Source organism: Equus quagga, chromosome 2, assembly GCF_021613505.1.
Source record: "Equus quagga isolate Etosha38 chromosome 2, UCLA_HA_Equagga_1.0, whole genome shotgun sequence".
Classification (NCBI taxonomy): Eukaryota; Metazoa; Chordata; class Mammalia; order Perissodactyla; family Equidae; genus Equus; species Equus quagga.
Genome location: NC_060268.1, coordinates 127,188,496 through 127,212,142, shown reverse-complemented (window position 1 = coordinate 127,212,142; position 23,647 = coordinate 127,188,496). Strand labels below are relative to the sequence as shown.

Genomic DNA, 23,647 nt, shown 5'->3' with positions numbered 1-23,647 from the left:
TATATGTCCAGTTACCCACTGCCCATCTGTACTAGGATGGCCCCCGGGGACTCCAAAACTAAATGCCCCGTCTCCTCTTGAACCAGCTCATTTCTCCTGTATCCCCAGCACTCCCAGCTCGGGGAGAAGCAGCCCTCTCCACTCGCTACCAAGACTAGAAACATGAGAATCATCGCTGCTTCCTCCCTCTCCCTCACCCCTCGTCTACCAGGCACCGTGTCTGACTCTAGCTCCTTGGTATTCTCCACGTCTGTCCCCTCCTCCCCACTTCCTGCTATCATCTTGCTCCCACCCATCACCAGCCCTCAGACAGACTCTTGCCGCAGCCGCCTAACAACTGCCCCCTCCTCTGTTCTGGTCCCCTCCACTTTGCAGCTAGAACAGTCTCAAAACTACAAACCTGGTCTAGACCTCCCTTGCTGGAGACATTTCACTCCCCCGGGGTGCCTCCAAGACTTCACTGCTTGCTCAGCTGGTCTTTTCCTATGTTCTAGCCACACCAACCTAGGCATCCCCCAACCTGTGAGCCCGCTTCACCCCTTCGTCTCCCTCAGCCTGCGCACCCTCCCCGGCAGGAATCGGCCTTAGGTCATCTCCTCTGGAAAGCTTTGCCTGCCTCCTGCAGCCGGCCATACACCCCTTCTTGGCACCACGCCTGCTCCGTACATCTCCAAATCTTCCTCCACATCAACTCCAACGTCCACCTGCATCAGAATCGCCCGCTCTGCTTTAGAATGGAGACGCCCAGGCCCCACCCCAGATCTGCAGCATCAGAATCTCCAAGGGTGTGGCCTAGAAATCTGCATTTAGATAATAAGCCCGCCAGGTCATCCTTCTCCCTTTGAGTTCTGAAAGCCACCACTAGATGTACATTTCATCTTAGCGCATCTTTTTGTTCTCATCTCTCTTTGCCCCACTGGACGGCCAGTTCCTAGGGACGGGTGCTGAGCCAGGGACAGGAACGGTGCCTTGCTCTCTGTTTCTCCAGCGCCCGGCCCAGGGCCTGGCACAGAGCTGGTGCCCAGGCTGTTCTGAATGAACGATTCCTGGACGTGGCACGGTTCCCATGCCCCTCCTTCCAGCCTGTGCCGGAAATCACCTTTTATAAAGCCTTTTGCAAGTAGTTTGAGATCTCTCTGGGAGGCTGTGCCTGTTTCCCTTGTTACAGGGGAACCTAGATGAGGAGTGGCCCAGCGCTTGGTGACAAGGGGCCTGAGGTGGCCGTTGGGACAGGGAGCCTGGATGAGGAGGGGGTCTGGTCGGCCTGCAGGGGAGTTGTGTTCCTAATCAACAGGAAGGGCCTTCTTCCTCCTGGATCATTTTTCAGCCCAGCTGCTCGGACATAACCTGAGCTGGGGTTGGGGCTGTGGGAGAGGGGCGACGACAGACAGACAGGCTGATGGGGAGGCCAGCATCTGGACAGACAGCTGCTTGGCCCCGCGTGCCTGCCCGACACCCACACACCCCCAGTGCCCTGGGAAGCCTGTCCAGGGAGAAGGCTCAGCTGGAAGCACATAATGCCCTCCCACTCCCCTCCCCCAGCCCTTGCCTCCCCTCCTTCTGCTCTCTCCAAGCTCAGGGACATTCAATCCTTCCTTTGATGGACAGCCAAGAAAAGACTTCTTCCACATCCTAAATTTGTTAGCACCAGCTAATCATCTTAACCTTCCTCCCTCCTGCGCCCCCCACAGGCGTCTCCTTAAAGACACAGGACACTTTTTTGATTCTCAGCAAGGAGCCCCAGGGGGGCCCAAATCCCCACCCCCTGAAGGTCCCTCCTCTGTGCAGTGGCTGCTGGTGGGAGCAAGTGTGCAGGCATTCGGGGTGGGGGCAGCAGCTGCAGCTCTGCCACTTGGAACCCTCTGGCTCCCCCTCCATCATCCTGAGCTAGGGCTTCCCACTGGGAGCTGCGGTCCTCATTAGGGGCTCACGCCTGGGGTGCTGCTAGGAGACTGAACCTGGCCAAATCCCAGGAGGAGATAAGCAGAGGGGTTCTCTTGCTCAGACCCTCCTCCTTACCCCTCTCCTATTTTCTCATCTCCTCTGTCCCCCTTCTTTCCTGGCCTCACCCTCCTCTTCCCCTCACAATAGCACCATCTATTGCATGCATTAACAGTGTGCCAGGCACCATGCTTGGGGCTTGACGCCAGCTCCTCTAGAACTTGAGGAAGCAGAAATTCTTATCCTCATGTTACAGATGAGAAAACAGTGGCTTAAAGAAGTGAAAGAATGTGTCTGTGTGTATGAGGTCACCCCGTAAGAGTCAAGGCTGGAGTTTGGACCCAGGCCTGAGCCAGCAGACGTGCTGTTGACCACTGTACCATCCTCTCTCCAACCACACATGCCTGTACTGCTCATACGCACACACACGTCAGGTAAAAGTGACCCACTGCAATCTGTTCAGTGAAGTCGCGCCTGTAAATACCTTGCACAGGACCAGGCACGTAGTAGGCCCTCAGCATATGAGAGCTCCTTCCTCTCTCCCATCCCCTCATCTCTCTCTCTCCCCTTTCTCCTTCCCTCCCTGCTTACAACGCAGGTGAGAAGAGCCAGGACAGAAGAGAATGTGGCCCCGACCTCGTCCTGGCCCTGAGCCTCCCAATAAATAACGGCTCTGTGTCTAAACCTCTGGGTCTGCAGCATCTCAGCCTGGGAGGACAGGCGTCTGCAGGCGGAGGGATTAGGAGCCCTGGGAGGGAGGGACGGGGCCTCCGGCCAAGGGGGGAGGGGCTCTTAAGCCGTCTCCCTTTACCCTCCTCATCTGTGACCCATAAGCAATCAGGCGGGCCCCACAAAAATCAGCCAAGAAACTTAAAGAAAGTTCAGTAAGTTCTTGCCACCAAGGTCCCCAGTGTGGGTGGGACTGGCCAACTGGGAAGCCAGGAGGGGGCCCTCTCCTTGCAAACAGCTGGATCCTGACCTGAAGGAGTGAGAGCACCTCTGAGACCCAATGTCCATCTTGCCCCCTGGCTCCACCCCGCTTCCAATTCCCAGCTAGTCTGGGCTCCTACAGCGGGGCTGTCTGGGCCCAGTGGATTCTGGGGTCACTTGCTCAAGTCCTCCAAGTTGCAGAGGTGAGGAAGCCACTAGGACCAGCTGAGTCAAGAGGCTCTGGAGTAGGGGGCAGGACAAATGCAGAGGTTGCCAGGAAGATGGATCAGATGGCCGCATGTCACCGAAGGCATACAGCTCAGGCTGCTAACAAAGTGTGAGCAAACTGTGTGCTGAAATGAATTAAAGTCACCCTGTGGCAAACATCTGAAACCCACGTGATGGCCGAGTCATGAGAAGCAAAGCTGCCATCTACTGAGTGCTTACTGAGTGTAAGACCCTCATGCCCATCTGTCCTGCCCTCACAGCAGACTTACAAGCTGGTCCTGTTAGTTCATCTGATAAATAAGGAGACTGAGGCTCAGAGAAATGAAAAGAAACTTGCTGGGGGCTCCATAGCTACTCTCTATTCTCCTCCAGCTCAGATGGACTGGAATTGCCTTAAGAATTTTACCAAAAACAAAGAGAAATATTAAAACCATTATTTTAAATGTCTTAGAATTTTAAAAGTTTCTTTAATCACAGTGCTTGCAAGGAAGAGAGTCACTGGGGTTTGAACCCAGGTGTGTTTGGCTCCAAAGCTCATGCACAATGGTACCTCTGAGAAAACTTCTGATTAGGTGTTATGAGGAATGCCGGGAGCATAAACAAACCCCACTCCGTGAGCGAACATCCCGACAGGTGTGGACTGGCTGGCTGGCTCTCTTGGACAGCATCTGATTCACCTGTCTCCCTGCCCCAGACTTCAGTTGTCTTTCTGGGGACAGATGGACAAGATGTTTCATTGGACCCCCTTCTCCTTATGAAAACAGAGTGAAGCACCCCCCACAGAAGAACCAGCCGGCACCAGGGGGGTAAGGACAGGCAAGGCTCCACCATCGCCCCAGTATTCCCTCCAGCAACCCGCCTTCTCCTTACGTGTCGCAGGCAGTGTGGACATTGGTACAGCCAAAGGCCGCCACATCCAGCCGACACTGTCCCCATTGGATTTCCTGCTGTTGCCACTGTCCCCAGCCACCCAAGTTACCTTGACCCCTTCTCTGCCTGAGCCATGCGGGCAATTTGTCTCTGTATTCTTCTCCAGCTCAGATGGACTGGAATTGCCTTAAGAATTTTACCAAAAACAAAGAGAAATATTAAAACCATTACTTTAAATGCCTTAGAATTTTAAAAGGTTCTTTAATCACAGTGCTTACAAGGAAGAGGTTTCTGACCCTAAACTGACGGAAGGTCACTTCCAGGCCTTGGCCGCATTCTCTGGTCCCCCTAGAGACAAGATGGGATTTCCCTCTCCCTGAATCCCTTTCCCACTTCCCCAGGAGGGGCTCGGGGCCGGTGGAGATGCCCTGGCCACCTAGCCAGGCGCTCATGGAGGCCTCGGGCAACAACACCATCCTCATCATTTCCCTCCGCCTACCACGGAGACCCACGGTCGGACAGGCTGGCAGCCCTCCTGCCTTGTCTTTGGGAAGTGTTGTGGGATTATTCCCTCACGACGGCGGGTTTCTATTCTTATTTATTTTTAATACCAGGAGAGGATGTTGTTTCTCTCTTTTTCACATATCCTTTTGATCCCGGCTCCAGCCTTCCCCTGGCCCCAGTTCTGTGGACTTTCTGACCCTAGTAGCATAGGGGACTGTTTCTTCAGAAGCCAACTGTGTCATCTTGTGTCATGCTCAGGGGCTGGTGACAAGCATGGCATCTCCTGGCATCTTCCCAGACTGCCTCAACCTGTCCCCAGGGCAGGTCACCCCCAAGTGACTCTTTCATGGGTGTTTCTCCCATTGGCTGAAGTCACAGTATCCCTGGCCTCCTGCCAGGCCTTGCCCTCTCCGAGCTGCTGGGGGACTTCAGCTTCCCTGACTTGTTTTGCCCCAGTGCCTGGGATATGGAGTGGTCCACACCCGGCTCCTGAAGGAGGTCAGAGGTCAGGAGAGTAGCTTAGTCCTGGGCTCCACCAAATGATTTATTAGCCATTGTCTCCATTAGGGGCTGTTAGCACATCAAAGCAGTATTTGCAGAAACTGGAATGGCAGTGACTATGACAGACACCCGACAGCAGCTGCGGCTCTGCCATGAAGCCCCACTGGCTCAGGAGGCGGGGAGGGAGGAGAACGTCACTCTAGTTCTTGGCTCCAGCAAGGGCAAGATGCGATCCAAATGTCCACATTCCTTAAGATGTCTTTGTGCGTTAGTTCCTGGAGTCCTTGCATTTGGACCGCTGTGAGCGTAGGCTGCACAGCGCAGCGTGGCACAGGGCGAAAACAGTGGATTCTGAAATCAACAAGATCTGGGTTCAAAACCCAGTTTTGGCACCTGGGAGCTGTGGAAAACTGAGCTCATCATAAACTTTCCAAAAGCTGGGCTCTGCTTCCGGGAGGATGAAGATTACAACCCAGCTCTTAAGGCCTGGTGAGGGGCCCTGGGACCACACATGTAAGCCGCCCGGCACAGGGGACACTCAGTCAATATGGTTTCTTACCCCAAGGGGCGTGTTCAATGTGGGGGCCTTCTGGTGGCCACGCCCACTCAGAGGGAGCTGCCCTCTGGTCAGGGCAGTGCTTGACTCAGTGCTGTCATCATGGTGACCACTTTATCCCTGACTCCTCGACCGTCTCCCACCAGTGGCAAAAGGACAAGCTGCTCTCCCGTGCTGCTGAGGGGCTGAGGCAGACTGGCTGCCCTAGGAGGCTGGCTTGGAAACGTGAGAAGGAAGCAGGACTGGGCAAAGGGAGAGCTTGAGCTCTGCTGCAGCCTTGAGGAAGGCCTCAGCCGACCCCAGGTAGCTCTGGAGCAGTGATGGCCCTTCAGAGATGTGCCATATTGGACGTGGGGGCCAGGCCACTAAGGAGGCTCTTGGACAAGGTGGTCTCTTCAGCCAAGGCAACTCCTGAAGGGAGCTGATAGTGAGGGCTGTGTGCTGGCAGCACTCCAAGCATCGGGGGATTACATCCTTTGTCCCCAGAGGGGGGTCTGAGGACACAGCACAGCATCCACCACCAGGGCCTTTCCACAGGTGACCGAACATGGGCTGATGGCCTCAGGACCAGGAGCTCCACGTCTGCATTCACTAGGGGAGCCACGCATCCCCCAGGAAAACTAGGTCCCTGGACGTCTCTGTGGCATTGCCATGCAGGCTGCAGAACCTCAGTGAACACATCTGTTCCCCTTCAGCTCTGACTCTTCAGGACTCCTCAGGTTCCGAGAAGTTAGTGAGTCAAAGAGGGGGCTCCTCCGGACACCCCAAAGGTTTCCCAGGGCAGTCAGGACAAAGGCCAAGCTCCTTTCTTCAAGACCCTGCAGGACCCTGAGTCCGGACCTGCCTGCCTTTGCTGCCTCATCTCGTGCCAGCCTCTTCTTTTCCCCCAGAGCTCTAGGGCAGTGCGTCTTGATAGAACTTCCTACAAGGATGAAAATATTCTGCATCTCTCTTGTCCAATGCAGTAGCCCCCAGCCACATGTGGCTCTTGTTATTTGCTCTGTTTATTTTATTTTTATTTATTTTTTTGAGGAAGACCGGCCCTGAGCTAACATCCGTGCCCGTCTTCCTCTACTTTATATGTGAGACGCCTACCACAGCATGGCTTGCCAAACGGTGCCATGTCCGCACCCGGGATCCGACCTGGCGAACCCCGGGCCGCTGAAGCTGAACATGTGAACTGAACTGCTGAGCCACCTGGCTGGCCCCGCACATGTGGCTCTTGAACATCTGAAATGTAGCTAGTGAAACTGGGAAACTGAATTTTTAATTTAATTTAACTTAAATGGCGACAGGTAGCTCGTGGCTGCTATATTAGACGTCGCAGCGCCAGCCATTTTCTGGAGCCTTTTTTCTGTTTTCCAGGCCTTTTTTCTGTTTCCTGGACACCCAAGCTTGTGCTCACCTCAGGGCATTTGCACTTGCTGTTGCTTGTGTGGAATGACTGTCCTTTGGATCCCCTCACTCAGGCTCCTCATTTTTTAAGTTCTGACACCAACATCACCTCCTCAGAAAGGCCATCCTCTCCCACCTAAGCTAAAGCATTTTGTCAAATTCCAGCCCCCCTCCACTACATGGTCATGTTTTAACTTCTGCAGAACAGGTAGCAATGCCTGAACTTTTCTCATTTATTTCTGTTGATTGTCTGTTGCCCGCAACTAGAAAGAATATCAGCCACGTAAACTCTCCTGTTACGTGGCACTCACTGTGCGTCAGGTGCTGGTTCAAGCACGGGGCATGTACTACCTCATTTAATCCTCACAGTGGCCCAATGGGGTGAGCGTCACTTTATCCGTGTTTTACAGACGAGGATGCTGAAGCTCAGAGGTTGACTTGGCCACAGTCATGCGCTGGGGCTCGCTGTGTCTCTGTCACCTCTGTGGCCCCAGCACCGACTTGGAACAGTGCCAGACACATAATGCAAGGGATCCATAAGTGACGCTGACCATGGGCTGGCTTGGACTCTGCTGGGTGCGAAGGCTGGGCTGGTGTGGGCCTGGGAAGGCCTTTAGCCCTGCGTGTTAGCCCCGGCCCTGCAGCTCTGCGGAACCACAGGCTGGAATGGTGGGGAGGGCTGAGGTGGTGTTGAGTGTGGCCTGCAGTCACACCCGCCTCATCCTGGAAGACCCCAGCGGGCTGCGTGGGAAGAGGAGTGGGCCTGGCTGGGCTAAACTGACAAGCCTCTCTTCTGGGCAGTGAAGTGATGCTCTCAGCCAAGGTGGACTCTCAGGGGCTGGGGCAGGGGCAGGGGCTGCTCAGCCCGTGTTTATTGTGCTTTCCCCACGCCTTGGGCAGAAAGGGACCAGAGCTTTGGAGACCACCCAGCCTTTTCCTCTGCAGAGATTCTCACCGCAGTCTGCGCTCCCCACCAAAGCCCTGCCTCGGGCTGTCCAGCCGCAGGGTGGGTGGGCATGGAGGGGCTCTGTGCAGAGCTGCAGGGGAGTGGCTCCTCTGCTGTGAGCTCCTTCGTGTGAATCGGCACCTGATAACACAGCCTGCTCTCCCGGGGTGCCCCGCCCCCTCTAAACAGCATCTTCTCTTAATTAAAAAGTCAGGCAGGGCCTCCTGTTGGGAAAGGACATTCCATAAGGAGGGGATGCTGGTGGCCACAAGAGTGGCTTCACCCTCCTCTTCGTGCTGCCGTCCCCATTTCCTGTGGGCTCTGCATCCCACCCCCTGCTCCCCCGCCCCCGCGCCAGGCTCAGAGGCGTGGAGCAGGTCTGGACGAGGAGCCTGAAACCCAAGCGCTGGTTCCAGGCAGGACTCTCTTCTGCTGGGGCCCTGGGTGAGCTGCTCAGCCTCCGAGCTGAAGCGCAGTGCTCTCCAGTTTATGTGTGTGAGGTCGTTGCAGCAAGGTCTGACTATGGTCGTACAAAGGTTCACACGGACCTGATGTCCCGCCTGCTTAGCCTAAGCAAATAACTTATCAAAACAAAAGTGCCAAGTGCACAAAGATATTCATTGTAGCATAAAATATAAAAAACAGAGAAACTTCCAGATCTAGCGACTAACAAATCTAGGTAGATCATAGTATACTGTGCAGCCATTTAAACAGCGTCATCTGGAAGGCTGTGCAAGTGTGGGAGAGTGTTCACCTTGTCACGTTCAGCGAAAGAAGCAGGTACCATGTTACATGCGTGCTGATTTCTGCTCTGCAGACGTGGGTATGCGTGTGGACGAGGATCAGAGGACCCAAGAGAAAATGGAAACAGTTGTGTGAGAACAGGGGCCTGGGGGATTAGGCATGACGCTTTTCTTTCACAAAATGTCCTTTAATGTTCTTAAAGAGCTGTTTTAACAATAAATAAATGTCAGAAAAACAAACCAAAGTTTTTTTAGAAAGCAAAGCCAAATGTAAGATCCAGTGTGTTTTTACTGTCCTCAGCTCAGATGTCTCCAGTTCCTCAGCTTCTCATTCACCCCAGCACCCCAGGCCCCAACATGTACGCCTGAGGTCACACGCTAGCTTTGCAAACGGGGCCCCCGTCCCCAGCCTGTCTGGGCTGGTATACAAGACCACACAGCCTAGGTTCATCCTTTCCTTTTCCTTCTGCCCTTTCTCCTGTCACATGTTTAAGGCCTTTTCAGTTCAAAAGGTGTTTTCCATCTATCTGTGCTTGCCGCCAGACTCTGATTAAAGTTTCTACAACCTCCATTATGAAAGTTCTTGCACAGGCCATTGTGCTCAGAAAGCTGGCCAAGGATGGCACATCAAACAACAAGTGTCATTCTGATTGGTTGGTTGTGGCTGCCAAAAGCACAAGAAGCAGCACTGAAATAGATTAGTTATGTCTGCTGTGGGTGTAGGATAGAGGGGTAGTGGTACATGTCCCCTGGGCGTTTGCTCTCCCACAGTAGTCTGATACTAAAAGTAGGGCTCTGACACCAGGGCTTTCTTCTCAACCTTGCTGGCGCTGCCCTGGAGAATCTCAGGTGCTGTGCAACTCTGTCTTGTGCAAGGAAGGGTGGGTGTGCCCAGTTCTCCAGGCAGTGTGCTAGTGTGGAAACAGGATGGACTTTGCCACAGATGGACCCAGGTCAGAATCCCAGCTCCATCATTTTATTAGCTGTATGACCTTGGATGATCTATTTAACCTTATTGGGCCTTGGTGTTTTCATCTGTAAATTAGCATACTTGCAGATGAGTTGTGTTATAAAGATTAGAAATAGTAATGAGCTGGCCCTGATGGCCTGGTGGTTAAAGTTTGGAGCACTCCATTCAGGCGGCCTGAGTTTGGTTCCCAGGTGTGGACCTATACCACTTGCCTGTCAGTGGCCATGCTGTGGTGGCAACTCACAACTTGGAACTATACACAACTATGTACTGAGGGTTTATGGAGGGAAAAGGAAGAAAAAAGGAGGAAGATTGGCAACAGATGTTCACTTAGGGCAAATCTTCCCCTGGGGGGAAAAAAAAAGATTAGAAATAGTGACTAGGGAGTACCCTGTCTGCTACCTGGCATAGAGGAGCTATTATTCTGGGCCCCCATGCGATTCAGAGGGTTGGTGGTGCTGTTGAGGCTGCTAGTGTGGAGGAAAGCCATGTGGAGTCGCCGGCTGCTGCCCGGGAGGCTGTGTTTCTTTGTGGTTCCCTGGCCCACAGTTCCATATGCCCACCTTAACCCAGGCCTTGTGGGCAGGTTACTCAGCTGCTTGAGACATGGCTAAGGGAGGAACAAAGGCAAGCAGATTTTTCACTTGATTATGCTACTGTAAGTTAAAACACTCTGTGTTAGGGCCTAGCATTAACATTTATTAATTACTCATCATGATATGTGTTTTTAATTATCTACAATTTAAAGTAAGATTTAAGAAAAATAGATACCCAGGGGCAGTTAAGTACCTCCCTAATTACTAATTAAGCTGAATCACTGCTCAGCATATCCCTGTTTTACCTTCAGGTAAACTTCAGTAAAACTCAGCTTTGTAAGTCACTGACATGCTGAGGCTCAGGCTGTGTTCAGGGCTAGCTTTCAGTCCTGGACCGCCATGCCCAGCAGAAGGAGGAAGGCAGATGGGCACAGATGTAAACGCACTTGAAGGGGGCGTAACCACACACAGCTCCACACTTGCTTAAAGCTAACCCCCAAACACAAGGTCAGTTTCCAGACACTGCTATGATCCTGCTTCTTCACAGATCCCTAGTGCAGGCAATGGCCGATAGACACACCCATACACTCATTCATGTTTCAGCAAGCCTTTACTGAACACACGTTCTGGGTCAGCGGTTCTGGGCTGCAACAGATCAGGCCTGGAAGGTCCCAGGAGACTGTGTATTGTGAATTAGCAACTTGAAAACCAAATACAGCTTTTTTTGCCTTGCAGAATAGTTTTTAAATTTCTTAAATTGATATCAACATTTAGAAGTCAGGAAGTTTTACATAAAATATGAATTTTGGGTTTTTCTTGAATATTTTCAAGATCTGACCATCATGAGTCTGCATGCCCACCTGGCAGTACTTGGTTGGAGCTAATGAGTGGTAATTCCGTTTTAGGCACACGAGCAAGCCCTTAGCACGTTGCCACAGTCTCTACCATTCCCTATCGCCCTATACCTGGCTGCTTCATTTGTTTATGTTACTTGCCTGGCTCCTTGTAGGCATTGGAGTTTGCAACATCTAATCTCCCTCAACTCCTCTTGGAGCAGCAACTAAAGAAAAACTGACTACACCCATTGGAAATCTTAACAATCTAACAGAAAAGACAAGGCAGAAAAACATGGAGTTGGCATCCATACATAGAAGTGAGAATGATAGCTAACTGAGTATTTTAACAGCTTGGGAGAGACGTGAGCCTGGTACCATGGTGTTGTGGTAAATCAAAGCCAACCACCTGGAGGAGGTGGTGTGGAGCTGCGGCATTCATACTGTGACCTTTACTGGAGAACTGTTTGTGCCTTTTGGATGTGGCAAGGGAGCACCACTTGCTCAACTGCTGACTTCCTGGGAAGGACCTGAGGTGGGGGTAGGGATGGAGCAGGAAGTCACCCTCCTTGGGCGACATCTCCGGGTCCTGTGGGAGGATCTCACTGCTTCTTAGAGATTCAGTCGAGGGTGACAAGCTCAAGTGAGACTCCAGATCCTTATCAGAGAGTCTGATGGGCACCCCAGCCTGATCTGTTTCCACCTTGACCACATGGGGGGCGACTTGAGAGAGATCCTCTGCCCACTCCCCGGGCCCACCGCCCCATCTGTGCTCCCGCAGCCCAGCCCCTCTGCCCTGTGCCCTGGCCGTTCCAGGAAACTGGCGGCCTGAGAACAATGCCTGCCCTTGGCCTGAATCTGCAGGACCAGCCTGTAATCTCCCCCAGCAAGACCTACCCTGAGATTTCCTCCCTCGGGACTTCTGATTCTGACCCCAGCCGGGAAGTGTCAGGGGCCCACGGAAGCAAGAAAATGCGTGATTTGTCTGGCCAGTTCAGATTGTCTGATTCCATTTTGGTGGCTGCCCGCCCCATCTTCCCTGCTCTGCTCGTCTCAGCGCCCTGACCCCCGCCTGGTGCTGCTTCGTGCCTTCCGGGGCTTCGGGGACTCATCTGAGAGCAGTACAGCAGGGAGGCCAACGGCCTGCACCCTGAAGTCAGCCTGCCCCAGCTGGTGACCCCAAGCAGGAGACACCCCCTCTCTGTGCCTCCGTTGTCTCATTTGTAAAATGAGAGTCACAAAGGAGTCCATGTTATAAGGCCCGTAAGGGTTAAATATGGTGCTATCTGATGCGGGGATGGCAAGCGAAGAGTCGAAAGAAAGATTTCTTGGACTCTCAAGGTCTGGCAGTGGTGCTCTTTTATTTAGAGAATAGTACGGAATAGCATGGGGACAGGACCCATGGGCAGTAAAGAGCTGCTGCTTGGGGACAGGACCCACGGGCAGTCAGAGCTCCTGCTGCTGCCCCGAGTTGAGAGTTAGGTCTAAATTTATAAGGCATGGGTACGTGACTTATTTTTACTGGAAAAAGAAAAGATGATGTAAAAAGTCATTAAATGATTTCAGTGCAGATGGGGTCTGGTTATTGTGCAGTCATATAACTTTAGATACGAATCTGGTCATATAGATCAGCATGTAGGTGAGGATGCCCTGGGCTTCTCTCCCTGGGGCAGCCCTAATTCATATCATAAAAATCCACCGAGTCATATAGTTTGGCATGTAGGCCAGGTCACCTTGGGCTTCTCTACCTGGGGCAGCCTTAATCCACATCACTATCCATCAACATTAAGAACGATGCACATAGAAGGAGCTCACTAAGTGTTGGCCGTTCGTCTGGTTAGAACACAGAGGAAGGTATCACGCCCTTCTGGGACAGGATGTCATTATTTCCAACTTCATAACTGTAACTGTCATAGCTATCGTTTATTGACTGTTTACCCTAAGCCAGGAACAGTGCTGAAGATCTTACCTGTATTCTCTCATTTACTCCTCAGAACCCAATGAGGTAGATACTATCGTTACCCCCATTTTACAGAAAAGGACACTGGAACTCAGAGAGGTTAAGCAACTTGCCCAAGGCACATAGCTAGTAAGCAGCAAAGTTGGGATGTGAACCTATGGCTGTTTGTCTCCAAAGCCCATACTCTTACCCATGAGTCTGGGCAGAAGCCTAGTTTGATAAGCAAAAGGTCACAGTTGTCAAGTCATATTTCTATTCCATTACTTCTAAGTAAAGGGAAGAACGATGAAACCATGAGACTGTGTGTGCGTGTGGCCAGTTGTAGTTCCTGCTCAGATAGGTGGTGTCTGGGTAGGGTTAGCAGTCGATCCTTAGTGTGGGCGCTCAGGGGGCCGGCTTTAGGAAAGAGATAGAGTTAGCCCATGGATGAGGCCCCGCGGCCCTCAAAAGGACTGGAAAGGACTTCCTGCGGATTTTCTTTCTCGACAGTCTCGCCCTCTCGCCCCACCACCTGAGTCTTGTTGACTCTTAGTTTGGTTTCACAGCTGAAGCAATAAATGTGAGGGTTAAAAAGGAAAACCCTAGAGTGTAGCTGATTCCAAATGCTAGCTCTACCGTGTACCAGCTTTGTGACCTTGGACAAATTATTCAGCTTCTCTGTGCCTCCAGAGCTCCCTCTGTAAAATGGAGCCACAATATGAACCTGCCTGTCAGGGTTGTGGCTGTTCAGCAAGGTAACGCATAGCCTTGTGGCTGAGGGCGTGTGTGGGTTCCAGCTCTATGACCACGGGCCAGCAACTAGACCTCGGTGCCTCAGTTCCCTCATGTGTTTGGGGTGGAGAATAGTGGTGTTACCTCATAGGGTCACTGTGAAGAGCGAATGGGATAATGTATAAGGCGCTTGGCCCTTGTTGGAGGTTGGTGAGTGCTCAAGAAATATTAGTGTTTATGACAGCGAGGAGACAGAGGCTCAGGATGCCAGCCCCGTAATGGGTTATCAAGAAATGTGGCTTTAAAATAAAAAAGCCCGTCCTTGGGAGGTACAGGCCTGCGGCCTCTCCCAGGCCTCTGATCGGTCACATCCTGTGTGGGTCTAAGGGCCCCCCAACCCCCTGCCCTCTCCCCCTCCAGCAGTGGCCTGGTGGGGCCCTGCCGGCAGAGCTGTGACGTCTGAGCTGCCCCAAGCAGGGCCTTCCGCGGGAACATCGGATGTGGTGGCAGGATCCGTGTCAGGAAGGAGGTCTGAGGTCAGAGGTGTGGTGCCTCAAGGCTTGTCCTCCTGCAGGGGCCCATGTGACACCTGAAGGAAGAAAGCAAACCCTGGCTTGGGGCTGGAGGGCTGGGAGTGGCAGTCGAGGGTCTGGTTAAGACCACTTGCCCTTACAGTGCAGGCCCTGGGCCGGGGCTGCAGGTGGGCGCTGGCTGCCCAGAGGCTGGAGCCCGAGGCGGAGACCTGCATGTGCTGGGCTCCCCGGGAGCTTCTAGGCAGCACTTCCCTGCCTGTGCGTCAGCCCCTCCCCCGTGCAGGGGCTGCTGAGGCCTGCTGCAGCCTCTCTGCTTGTTGGCTTGTTTTGGGGACCAGGTGAGGGAAGGTAAAACAAGAACCTGGAGAAGGCAGAGGGCTGAGAGTCCCTGGGACCGGCCCATCCAGCCACATAACACCCTCGACAGGAGCTCTCTGGGGAGCTGGGGACCCAGATGTGTGGAGGCCCTGAGGGACAGAGGACAGCGTCACTCAAAGACCCGCGGCAAACTGGCTCTAATCTGGACTGCAGTCAGTGTCGGGGACCTGAACCTGGGGGCAGCGTGGGGTCACAGTCTGGCTCTGGGGGTTCCTGGCCTCAGTCTGGAGGTCTACAGGAGGCAGTAGTGGGGCAACCAGCTCAGGGAAGAAGCTGGCCAGAAGCCTGAGCCTAGGGACAGAGTGTCAGGGTCACTGGGAGTGGGGAGGCATCTCCTGAGCTAGAGAAGAAGCACCTAAGAACAAGGACAGTGTCTGACTTCACAGCATCCAGCCTGCAGCCCTCCATGGCTGGCGCTGAGCAGACGTTTATAATAAACACTTGTGAGGTGAGCATGAAGGGGCACAGCTGAGGGCGCAAAGACGTAGTTTCTTCACCCTCTGACTCCTGTGCTCAGCTTCGCTCTCCAGCCCCTGCCTCTGTTGCAGGGTAAGAAAAATACCCCAGGGTAACTCAGCTGCTTCCCCTTTCATATTAGCCCCCGGGCTCACTCTCCTTCTCGCTCATTCTCCTGGGCTTACAGCTGTCATGGTGTTGGAGAGGGGACACAGGTATGGCTGTGGCCACCTTTGGTCTGAGCTGTTGTCCTTCCTGCCAGGGGCTGGGCATTGCCCTCTGTCTCTGGGCAGGGCCCCATGCTGTTCTCCTCCTCTCTGCCTGTGGTCTTCTGCTGGCCAGCAGCCCTCGTGGCCACATCCTGGAGCCTTGGAGCAGCTTCCCCAGTTACAGGGGATGTGGGGGTCTGGGGCTGTAGGAGCTGCGGTCATTGGAATGGGATCTCCCATCCCTCAGTGTCCTTGGCTGTGGGCTTTCCCCCTTCGCCTGCTCAAACCGCCCCACCGAAGCCATCTTCACAAGGGTTCCTGGCCACAGACACTTGCCCTTGCCCACGCCTGCTGGGCCTGGGATGGGCTTCCCTGGAGACACAGGGCTGTGTGGAGAATGGGTGGAGACTGGAATAAAATCAGGGCTGTTAGGAAGGAGGAAGGGAGAACAGGTGCTGGGGAGGCAGCCGAGAGAGTGATCTCCAGGCACACCCTCAGGTCTAGAAGTGTCGGGTGAGGCATCTGAGGCTCCCTCCATCCCACCAGCCCTGCCTGTCCCCAGACACTCGCCAAATAAGATGGGGAGCAAGGACATAAAGAAGCACAACCACTAGATTGATGGGAGGGGTTTGTCAAGGGCAGAGTGGTCCAGGAGCCCCAGAACTAGCTCAAGGCCCCACCAGGTGAGAAGGCCACTTCCATGATGTCTGCAGGAAGGTGGCCACTCAGGTTGCCTTCTGGTGGCTCCAGATGTGGCAGCAGCCCAGTCATGGCCTTCGAAGAATGTGGGTCATCAGGGAACCTTTTGGGGCCAAGCCATGAACTAAACTGGAAGGGATCTCGCTTGGTCCTGTCCCTTCCCTGCTCACACCTCCTAGTCCCTCTGCCAGTCTTGACAGCTGGCTGGGGACTGGGGAAGAGGGCTGCAATTAATGCTAGTCCCTACCCCTGGTATGAGGTGTGTCTGGGGAGTCCTGGGTACCTGGCCTCTCCTCCCCCATCTCTGCTGCTCCCCAAGGCTAGACCCAGCCCTTCTTAAGTTAGAAAAGGACCCTCATGCTTCACCGACTTGCTTCCTGTGTCTCACCAACCAGATGGCTCTAGTTCCAAGATGACTAATAGCTTCCATCTCGTGTGCCAGTTCCTGCTGATTGATAGTGGCTGTGTTGGAAAGAATTGTGAAGCCTTGTCAGGGCTCGTTGGAGGAGGACTAGCTGTGATTGATTAGCAATGTCTACCATGAGTACAGGAGTAGAGAATGTGGTTGTATGGTTTTAAGTGCTTCCCACTTTTCTCAAGTCCTATTATTACTCTCCATCAGCGTGAACTGGAAAGGCCTGAGGATGTCTTGTGGCTGAGAGACATCATCGTGGGACAGATCTGAGCGGCAGTGTGCTGGGAAATGGTTAACAGTTGGCTCTAGGGGTAGAGTGGGGCTGCTTTGTAGCTTTTACCAATTTCTGTGGTGTGAATACTCCCACCACGGCTGACTTCCAGCTGCCAATGGGAAATCACTGAACAAGAGTTGGGAAGAGAGGCATAGACTCAGCTCTCACAAGACTGTAGGATGAGCTGGCTCAAGCACTCCACCGTCTGAGTAGTTGGATGTTTTTTCTAAGAAATGTAAAGCCTCCGGCCTCCACTCAAAGCTCCATCCAGTGGGGGACTGTTCTGGGAAGAGCACTGGACTGGGATTCAGGATCACTTACCACAGCAAGTTACATCCCTTCTGAGCCTCAGTTTCCTCCTCTGTAAACTGGGAGTCAGGTTGTGGTGAAGCTCAATGAGCTCATGAGCCCAATGGGGAAGTGTCTGCCGGCCACAAAGCGTGATTGGCCAGACATGCTCCCCAGGCACCACATGCAGATGGTCTGCCCAGCAGTCTGCCTTGGCTGTCCCTCTACTGTCAGCATTCCTGCCGCGGGGCTGCAAGGGAGAAGGGCTGGTTCTCTTTGATGTCAGCCTTAAAAGACAGGGGCTGCCTCGAAGCTCGTTCGGTTTCCCTAAGGGGCCATCGTACCCATCTCTGACAAAGTCCTCTGGTTGGGTTTTGGAGCTACTCTTGTTCCCCTCCTTCATTCCTTAAGGCAGAGGTTGCTCCCTTTGTTTCTCCTTCATGTGCCTCCTTCAAGCTCTGGGGACCCCGTGGTCCTGGGAGGCTGTGCAAGCTGTGTTCCTGCCACTGTGGTGTTAGGCAGGTCTGGGTTCAAGTTCCAGCTCAGGCGTGCGTGCGCCCTGTGATCGTGAGCACATGCCGCAAACTCTCTGGGCCTCAGCCTCTTCATCTGTAGAACAATAATAGTAGCAGCTACTTCACTGGGTTGTTGGGTGGACTGAGGGAAATAAGGTACATAAAGTTCCCTGCATAGTGTTGGGCTCAAAATAGATGCTCGATAAATGCATTATTTGTCTTCACCAGGTCTCAGGCAGAGGTAGAACAGGCCACCCTGTAGAAGAATGAGATCCCCACAGCTGGCAAACCGCAGGGTCGAGTGAGGGCTGGAGCCTCCCCCAAGGGGCACTGGCAGGACCGGAGGCGCACGGGGAGCCGGGAGGCGGGACTGGTCCCGTTAGTCCTGCACAGGGTTTCTCATCCTCGGCATGATTGACATTTGGGTCAGATAATTCCTTGTTGTACGAAGCTGCCTGTGCATTGTAGGGTGTTCAGCAGCATCCCTAGCCTCTACTCACTAGAGACCAGAAGTGGCCTCCCAGTTGGAACAATAAAAAATGTCTCCAGGGGCCGGCCCGGTGGCTGGGTGGTTAAGTTCGCGCGCTCCGCTTTGGTGGCCCAGGGTTTCACCGGTTTGGATCCTGGGCACGGACATGGCACTGCTCATCAAGCCATGCTGAGGCGGCATCCCATATGCCACAACTAGAAGGACCCACAACTAAAAACACACAACTATGTACAGGGGGGCTTTGGGGAGAAAAAGGAAAAATAAAAAAACTTTTAAAAAATGTCTCCAGATATTGCCAACCATCCCTTGGGGGCGCAGAATGGCCCCCGGTTGAGAAACCCTGTTCCAGCAGGGACAGAGTGACAGTCACTGTTAGTCACCCCAGCTCCGAGGAGAGCCTGGGATGCACAGCATCTGTCCTGGCAGAATGGGTGGGTTGGCACGTGGCAGAGCCAAGTGACAGGCGGTCAGCTGCAGGCGGCCTGGCAGCAGGCACCAGGAGGCGTGAGTGGGGGCTAGGACCCCAGCTGCTGGAAGCCCAGCGGTCATGCAGGGTCAGATCACGGCTCACATAGTGTTGAACCCATCATACCCTGTGGCTCTTTACTTCCCTGTCCAGGACCAGGACTGGATCCAGGGTCTGGACAAGGCCGAGCCCTCCAGGGCTGGGGGAGGGGGGTTCTCTGCCCACATTAGAAGGGTGTGGGCCTGAGGGCCAGGCTGCACTCCACCCCTGATGACCTTCATGACCTCTAGCTGGAGTACACAGGCTTCCAGATAAGAGAGCCCTGGATCAAATCCAGGCTCTGCTATATGGAAATCAAACCTAAAAAACCCAGGATGCTGCCATTTAAGATGGGGAGACCACCTTAGGCAGGTTGCTTAACCTCTGAGCTCAGGTTCCTCATCTGTGATACCAGGGTGACAATGCCCGCTTCACGTGACTGTTGCAGGATTAAATGCGCTGTTACAGTGCCTGCACTTGGCATGCCCCCTGCCGCATATCAGCCCTCTGTGAATGCTGTTGGTTGATTGAATGAATGGGTCCTCCTGTAGCAAACCTTTCTCCCTTAAATCCTTTTGTCCGTTTTAGTTCTCTTCTCTGGAATTTCTCCAGCTTTCTAACATAGGAAGCTGTTGACTTCTCAACGGGAGGAAATGAGTTATTCAGCTCTGTGTCACTAGAAGTGAGCATGAGGCCTGGTAGATATGAGGTGCTTAAAAAATTAAGTTTTCCTTCCTCAAAGGGCAATGACTGTGCCTTATTCACCTCTGTATAGCCATAGCCCAGCACAGCGGCTGGCACACTGCAGGCAATCGTTAAGTGTTTGTTGAATGAATGAATGAATGAACATCCAAAAAACGGTGAAGAAAGGCATGGCCCAGAACATGGCCCCAGGACTCCTCCTAGGAGCCCATTCCTACGCATCCTGTTAGGAGGAACATGGCCGGCCACTCAGAGGAGGTCAACCAAACCCCGGGAAGGATAGCAGTCTCTTCACAGAGGCAGTGGGTGACAGACGTCAGGCAGAAGGAAGAAGGTCTCAGGCAGAACCTCTGCACCCTGGGCCGCTATGAGGCCCTTCCCTGGGAGCTGCGCTGTAGTGTGCTCTGCTCGCCCCAAGGACTGGGATGGTCTCCATAATTCTCCCTGTTGCGGCGGCCGGGGGTGGAGTCGAGGTGTTTTCCTCTACCCTCAGGGTTGGCGGTGTGGGCTGCACCTCTGCAGGGGTCAAGTATGTAGGCCACGAGAGACAGAGTGGTTTGTTAGGAAGACCCATGGCTGGGGAGTCAGCAGGAGTCCTGGATTCTGGCCCATCCCTGTCACCCACCACACAGTGGCCCTGTGTGTTCACTACCCTCCCTGGGCCTCTGTTTCCCCCTCTGTACAGTGGGGACTTGGTGATGCCTTGGGGTGACTCTGTCCTTTGGTGCCTGGCCAGGGCAACAAATCAGTCAACAGCCATGTTCCTGAGCATAACCAAGTGGCCCACACAGGAGACCAACCAATGACATCAAGGCACTGCTGGATTTCACAAAACCATCAGCTCTCTAGCCGCCTGAGAGCCACTGGGCATTGAACACAGTGTCTGGTGAAGCGCCTGGTCTGAAATACAGAGGCCTGCTGAGAGCTGGCAGGGCAGGGCAACAGTCACTGTTCCAAGGGGCCTGAAGGTTTTCCAGGGGACTCCTGAGGATCATCGTTGACAGAGGGAGAATGTGATAGAAAAAGTCTTTTTTTCCTGACTCCCCCATTTCTCTTCCCCTTTCTAAGCACAGAATCAGCTAACAGATAGGGGCGCTTTCCAGTTGCTGAAGTCTGTGTGAGTGACAGGTGGGGGATGCTAGCCTAGAAAAGCTTGACAGAGCCTGATTCCCTTGCATAAGAAAGAGGAGCTCCTAAAAGAGAGGTGGGAGGGTTGTGTCTCAAGAGAGGAGCCAGAGGCTGAAGCACAGGCATCCGAGCCTCCGAGAGAGGCGTGGAGAGGCAGCGGGTCTGCGGGCGATTTCAGGGTGGGGTGAGTTGCTTTGTGAGTGACAGGCATGAGCCGAGGCTCTGTAGTGAAGAGCCTTGGGGGAGTAGCTCAGGCTTCCTGTGCCTCAGTTTCTTCATCTGCAAAGTGCGGATGGTAGAACCTTGTCCATAATGGAAAACACTTAGAATTGTGCCTGGCGTGCAGTGAAGACCTCAGAGGTGTGTGCAGTGGCGATGATGGTGGTGATGACATAAAACCCTTGAAATCTCCAGTAGAATTTATATCACTTAGGGGTGGACCCGGCAGATGGCTTTCTGGGGACCCTGCTGAGTGGCTTGTCCCTTGTCAGCTGCCCACTTGCGTCTGGGGTTCCTCATGCAACCGAGACAGCCAACAGCAGGCAGGGCCATCACCAGAGCTCCACTATGGCACAGGAGCCCGCCCCAAGCCTGCAGCACTGGGAGCCAGGGCCCTGTCAGGCGGCGGGTGGGGGCATCTGCCCTCTATGTGGCTGAACCATCCAAAAGTTGCCATGGGCTGAATTTTGTCACCAGCCTGCTTCTCACGAGGACACTTCCCCCAGCCGGAGGCACAGACTTGCCAGCTGGACTGGCCTCGGGCAAGCTGCACTGGGGGGATATTTTCAGATTCTGGGTGACATTCCCCTGCCGCTCAGCCTAATGGGTCCCAGATGCTCCCCTCTTCCCTCAGCCTCCCTCCCTCTCGCTGTTCTGAAACCCTGTGTACAGGCCTACGGCCCGCCTGGGGCCTCCTCGCCCAGTCACTACACCTCTTGACTTATTTTTTTTTAATTTAAAACATTTTGTTCCCCCTTAATGGGATGGCTTGACAGAGGCCAGCATGAAAGAGGCCGTTTCCTCCTGGATTGGGACCAGGACAGCGAAGCAGGCAGAGGAAGGCGGGGAGAAGGAAGCTGGCTTTGGGAACATGAGGGGCGAGGGGAAACAGAAGGAGTCTTTATTGGCCGAGCATGAAAGAAGCAACAGGAGGAGCAGCTGTGTTAACGCGGCCAGGTCGCGGGGGGCTGGGCGGACGTACCGGGCCCAGCTGGGAATCCCGCGGCCGGGCTCCGTGACTCACGCTCTGCAGACTTCCACACACTGCACTGTCACAATCTACCTCCCTCCCACCCGTCCTCCAGCCCCTTTTGCAGAACATTTGAATTTGGCTGTTGTCAGTAATGAGATGGGGCTGTTGCTGAGGCCTCTGGGAGGGAGAGGGGAGAGTGGACGCACCAGGAGAAAAGGAGAGACAGGCGTGGAGGGAGGGGAGCTGGCACGCAGTGGTGGCCGGTGGCCGTGAGGAGAGGTAGGGGCAGCAGACGGGGAGGGCAGAAATGCCTGACTCACAGCTTAACAGAAACCAGGACAGGCCTGGAGACCTTGGGCGGGGACCCCGTGAGAAAGCTCACTCTGTCCCCTCTGCTTCCTGGCTGTTTCCCACTGCATCTCATCTCGTGAAAGCGTGAGCGGGCCGCGAGCCTGCTCACCATCAACATCCCTTTAGCTTCTGTGACCCTTTTGAGCTTTCGCCACATGCCTTGGCGCCCCCTGCCCCCCGTTCTGCAAAGCAACCATGTACCCCAGCTGGGTGGGTCCCCAAGAGCCCGTCTCGTGGGGCGGGAAGCTGAGGCGTGGAGGGCATTGTCGGGGAGGCTGGGGCCGCAGCTGGGCTGCGCCTGGGGCCCAGACCTCTGGATTTCTCATCCAATAATGAAAATATGGAGATGAAATAAAGGGGGAAGAGATTATATTGGTGAAAGTGGGCCAAGAAAATACAAACTTCGAAGACAGATGGAAACCCCTCAGCTGAAGAATTCTTGGACGCTGCTTCTCAGGCAGCCCCCTCGTCCTCTCTGACCCTGGCATTTTCTCTCTCTCTTTCAGGACCTCCTGTAAGTAACTCCAGTGCAGCCCGGTCTCCCACGTCTGAAAGGCCTTGCTCCCTGCTGGTAACGGGCCCTGGGTGGGGGGCTGACGACTGGCCCCGCTGTCTTCCCGGGGAGCCCCGCATCCTCCGCAGAAGGCTGCGGGCTCCCCCCAGAATGTTGGCGTGAGGACGGAGGCTGCGATTTTGCTTTCCACCCACCTCTGCACCCCTCCAGGGCCAGACAACAGCTATTCCCAGGGCAAAGCAGGTCCGATTTCAATCTGAAAGGCTGGCTCGCCGCTTTGTTAGCCCAGCTCCTTTGTCCCCCAAAGAAGCAACTGGAGTCAAAGAAGCACCAGGTATTAGAAAGAAGGAAGAGATCGTCTGTACTCAGTTCTTGTCCTTGAGAGGTCTCCTGCCATTCAGTAAACAGGTCAGTGAGCGGGTCCAGGTGTGGACTGCTCCTGAGAACATGATGTCCACACTGCTGTGTAGGCAGCTCCGTTCCGGCCAAGTCACTTGGGGTAGGTGATTGTTGTTGTTATTGGTGGTGGTTTAATGTAAGAGAGAAGTGTCAGCGGGTTAAACTGGGAGACAACACAAATTACAGGCAGCACGAGAGGCTCCTTTCCCCGGCGTCGCCTACAGTCCAGGGTGGGGCGGGAGCCAAGTCGTTTCCAGAGAACCTGAGAAGAGCCCGAGGACTGTCTCCCTGAGGTAATGGGTCCAGAGAGCGGGAGCGCCTCTTCTTTGAGGACAGCATTTGATATCCCAACAAAAGACCCGGAGGTCGCCGCGGGAGCTGGGACTGGAGTTGAAAGGCCCAGCCCTCTGCATCAGATCTTTCTCAGGTTCCCAAAAGCAGCCTGTCATCATCCCGTCCTCAGAGAAGTCGTTTCCTTAGTGGTTTTCCTCCTGATCTGTACCTGCGAGAGCAGCGGCCCAATCTGTAACGAGACCAGTCTTTACTATTCCATCCGTGTCCTGAAAGGTCTGTTGACCCCATGCCGTTAGTCCTGCCCAGCTGCCCAACTGCGAACTTACAGAGAGAGGAAGATCATGTCACTGCCTGAAAGGAGGGCGGATGATTTATCATGACATGTTTGGGATGTCAGCTCTCAATTCCTGTCATCCATCTTCCAAAATAAACTCCATCACGGGGAACTTCGACAGACCACCTGCTGCAAATGGTCTGCTTTTCCCCTTCTTTTCTGACAAAGCCAAAAAGAGTCCTCACCTCCCTCACTGAGAACTACCCCCCACCGCCCCCATACACCTCGTCCCCACAGCCAGGCTTCTGGGATAACCCGGCACCACCAGCTCTAGGTCCCTGCCTGAGTTGAGGGTCTGCCCTCACCAAGGACGTCATGTTCTGAGAGCTTCTGCTGGCCTCACCCAG

General features: G+C 54.0%; 1 protein-coding gene across 1 annotated transcript in view; it reads left to right on the top strand.

The window, feature by feature from the left end:
• LOC124235217 (collagen alpha-1(XIII) chain-like) overlaps positions 1-23,647 on the top strand; it is a 93,928-nt gene that overhangs the window by 43,960 nt on the left and 26,321 nt on the right. Inside the window, exon 3 of the mRNA XM_046652814.1 lies at positions 22,266-22,273. Within this exon, the coding sequence (XP_046508770.1) occupies positions 22,266-22,273 (8 nt within the window). The remainder of the gene's footprint in view (positions 1-22,265; positions 22,274-23,647) is intronic.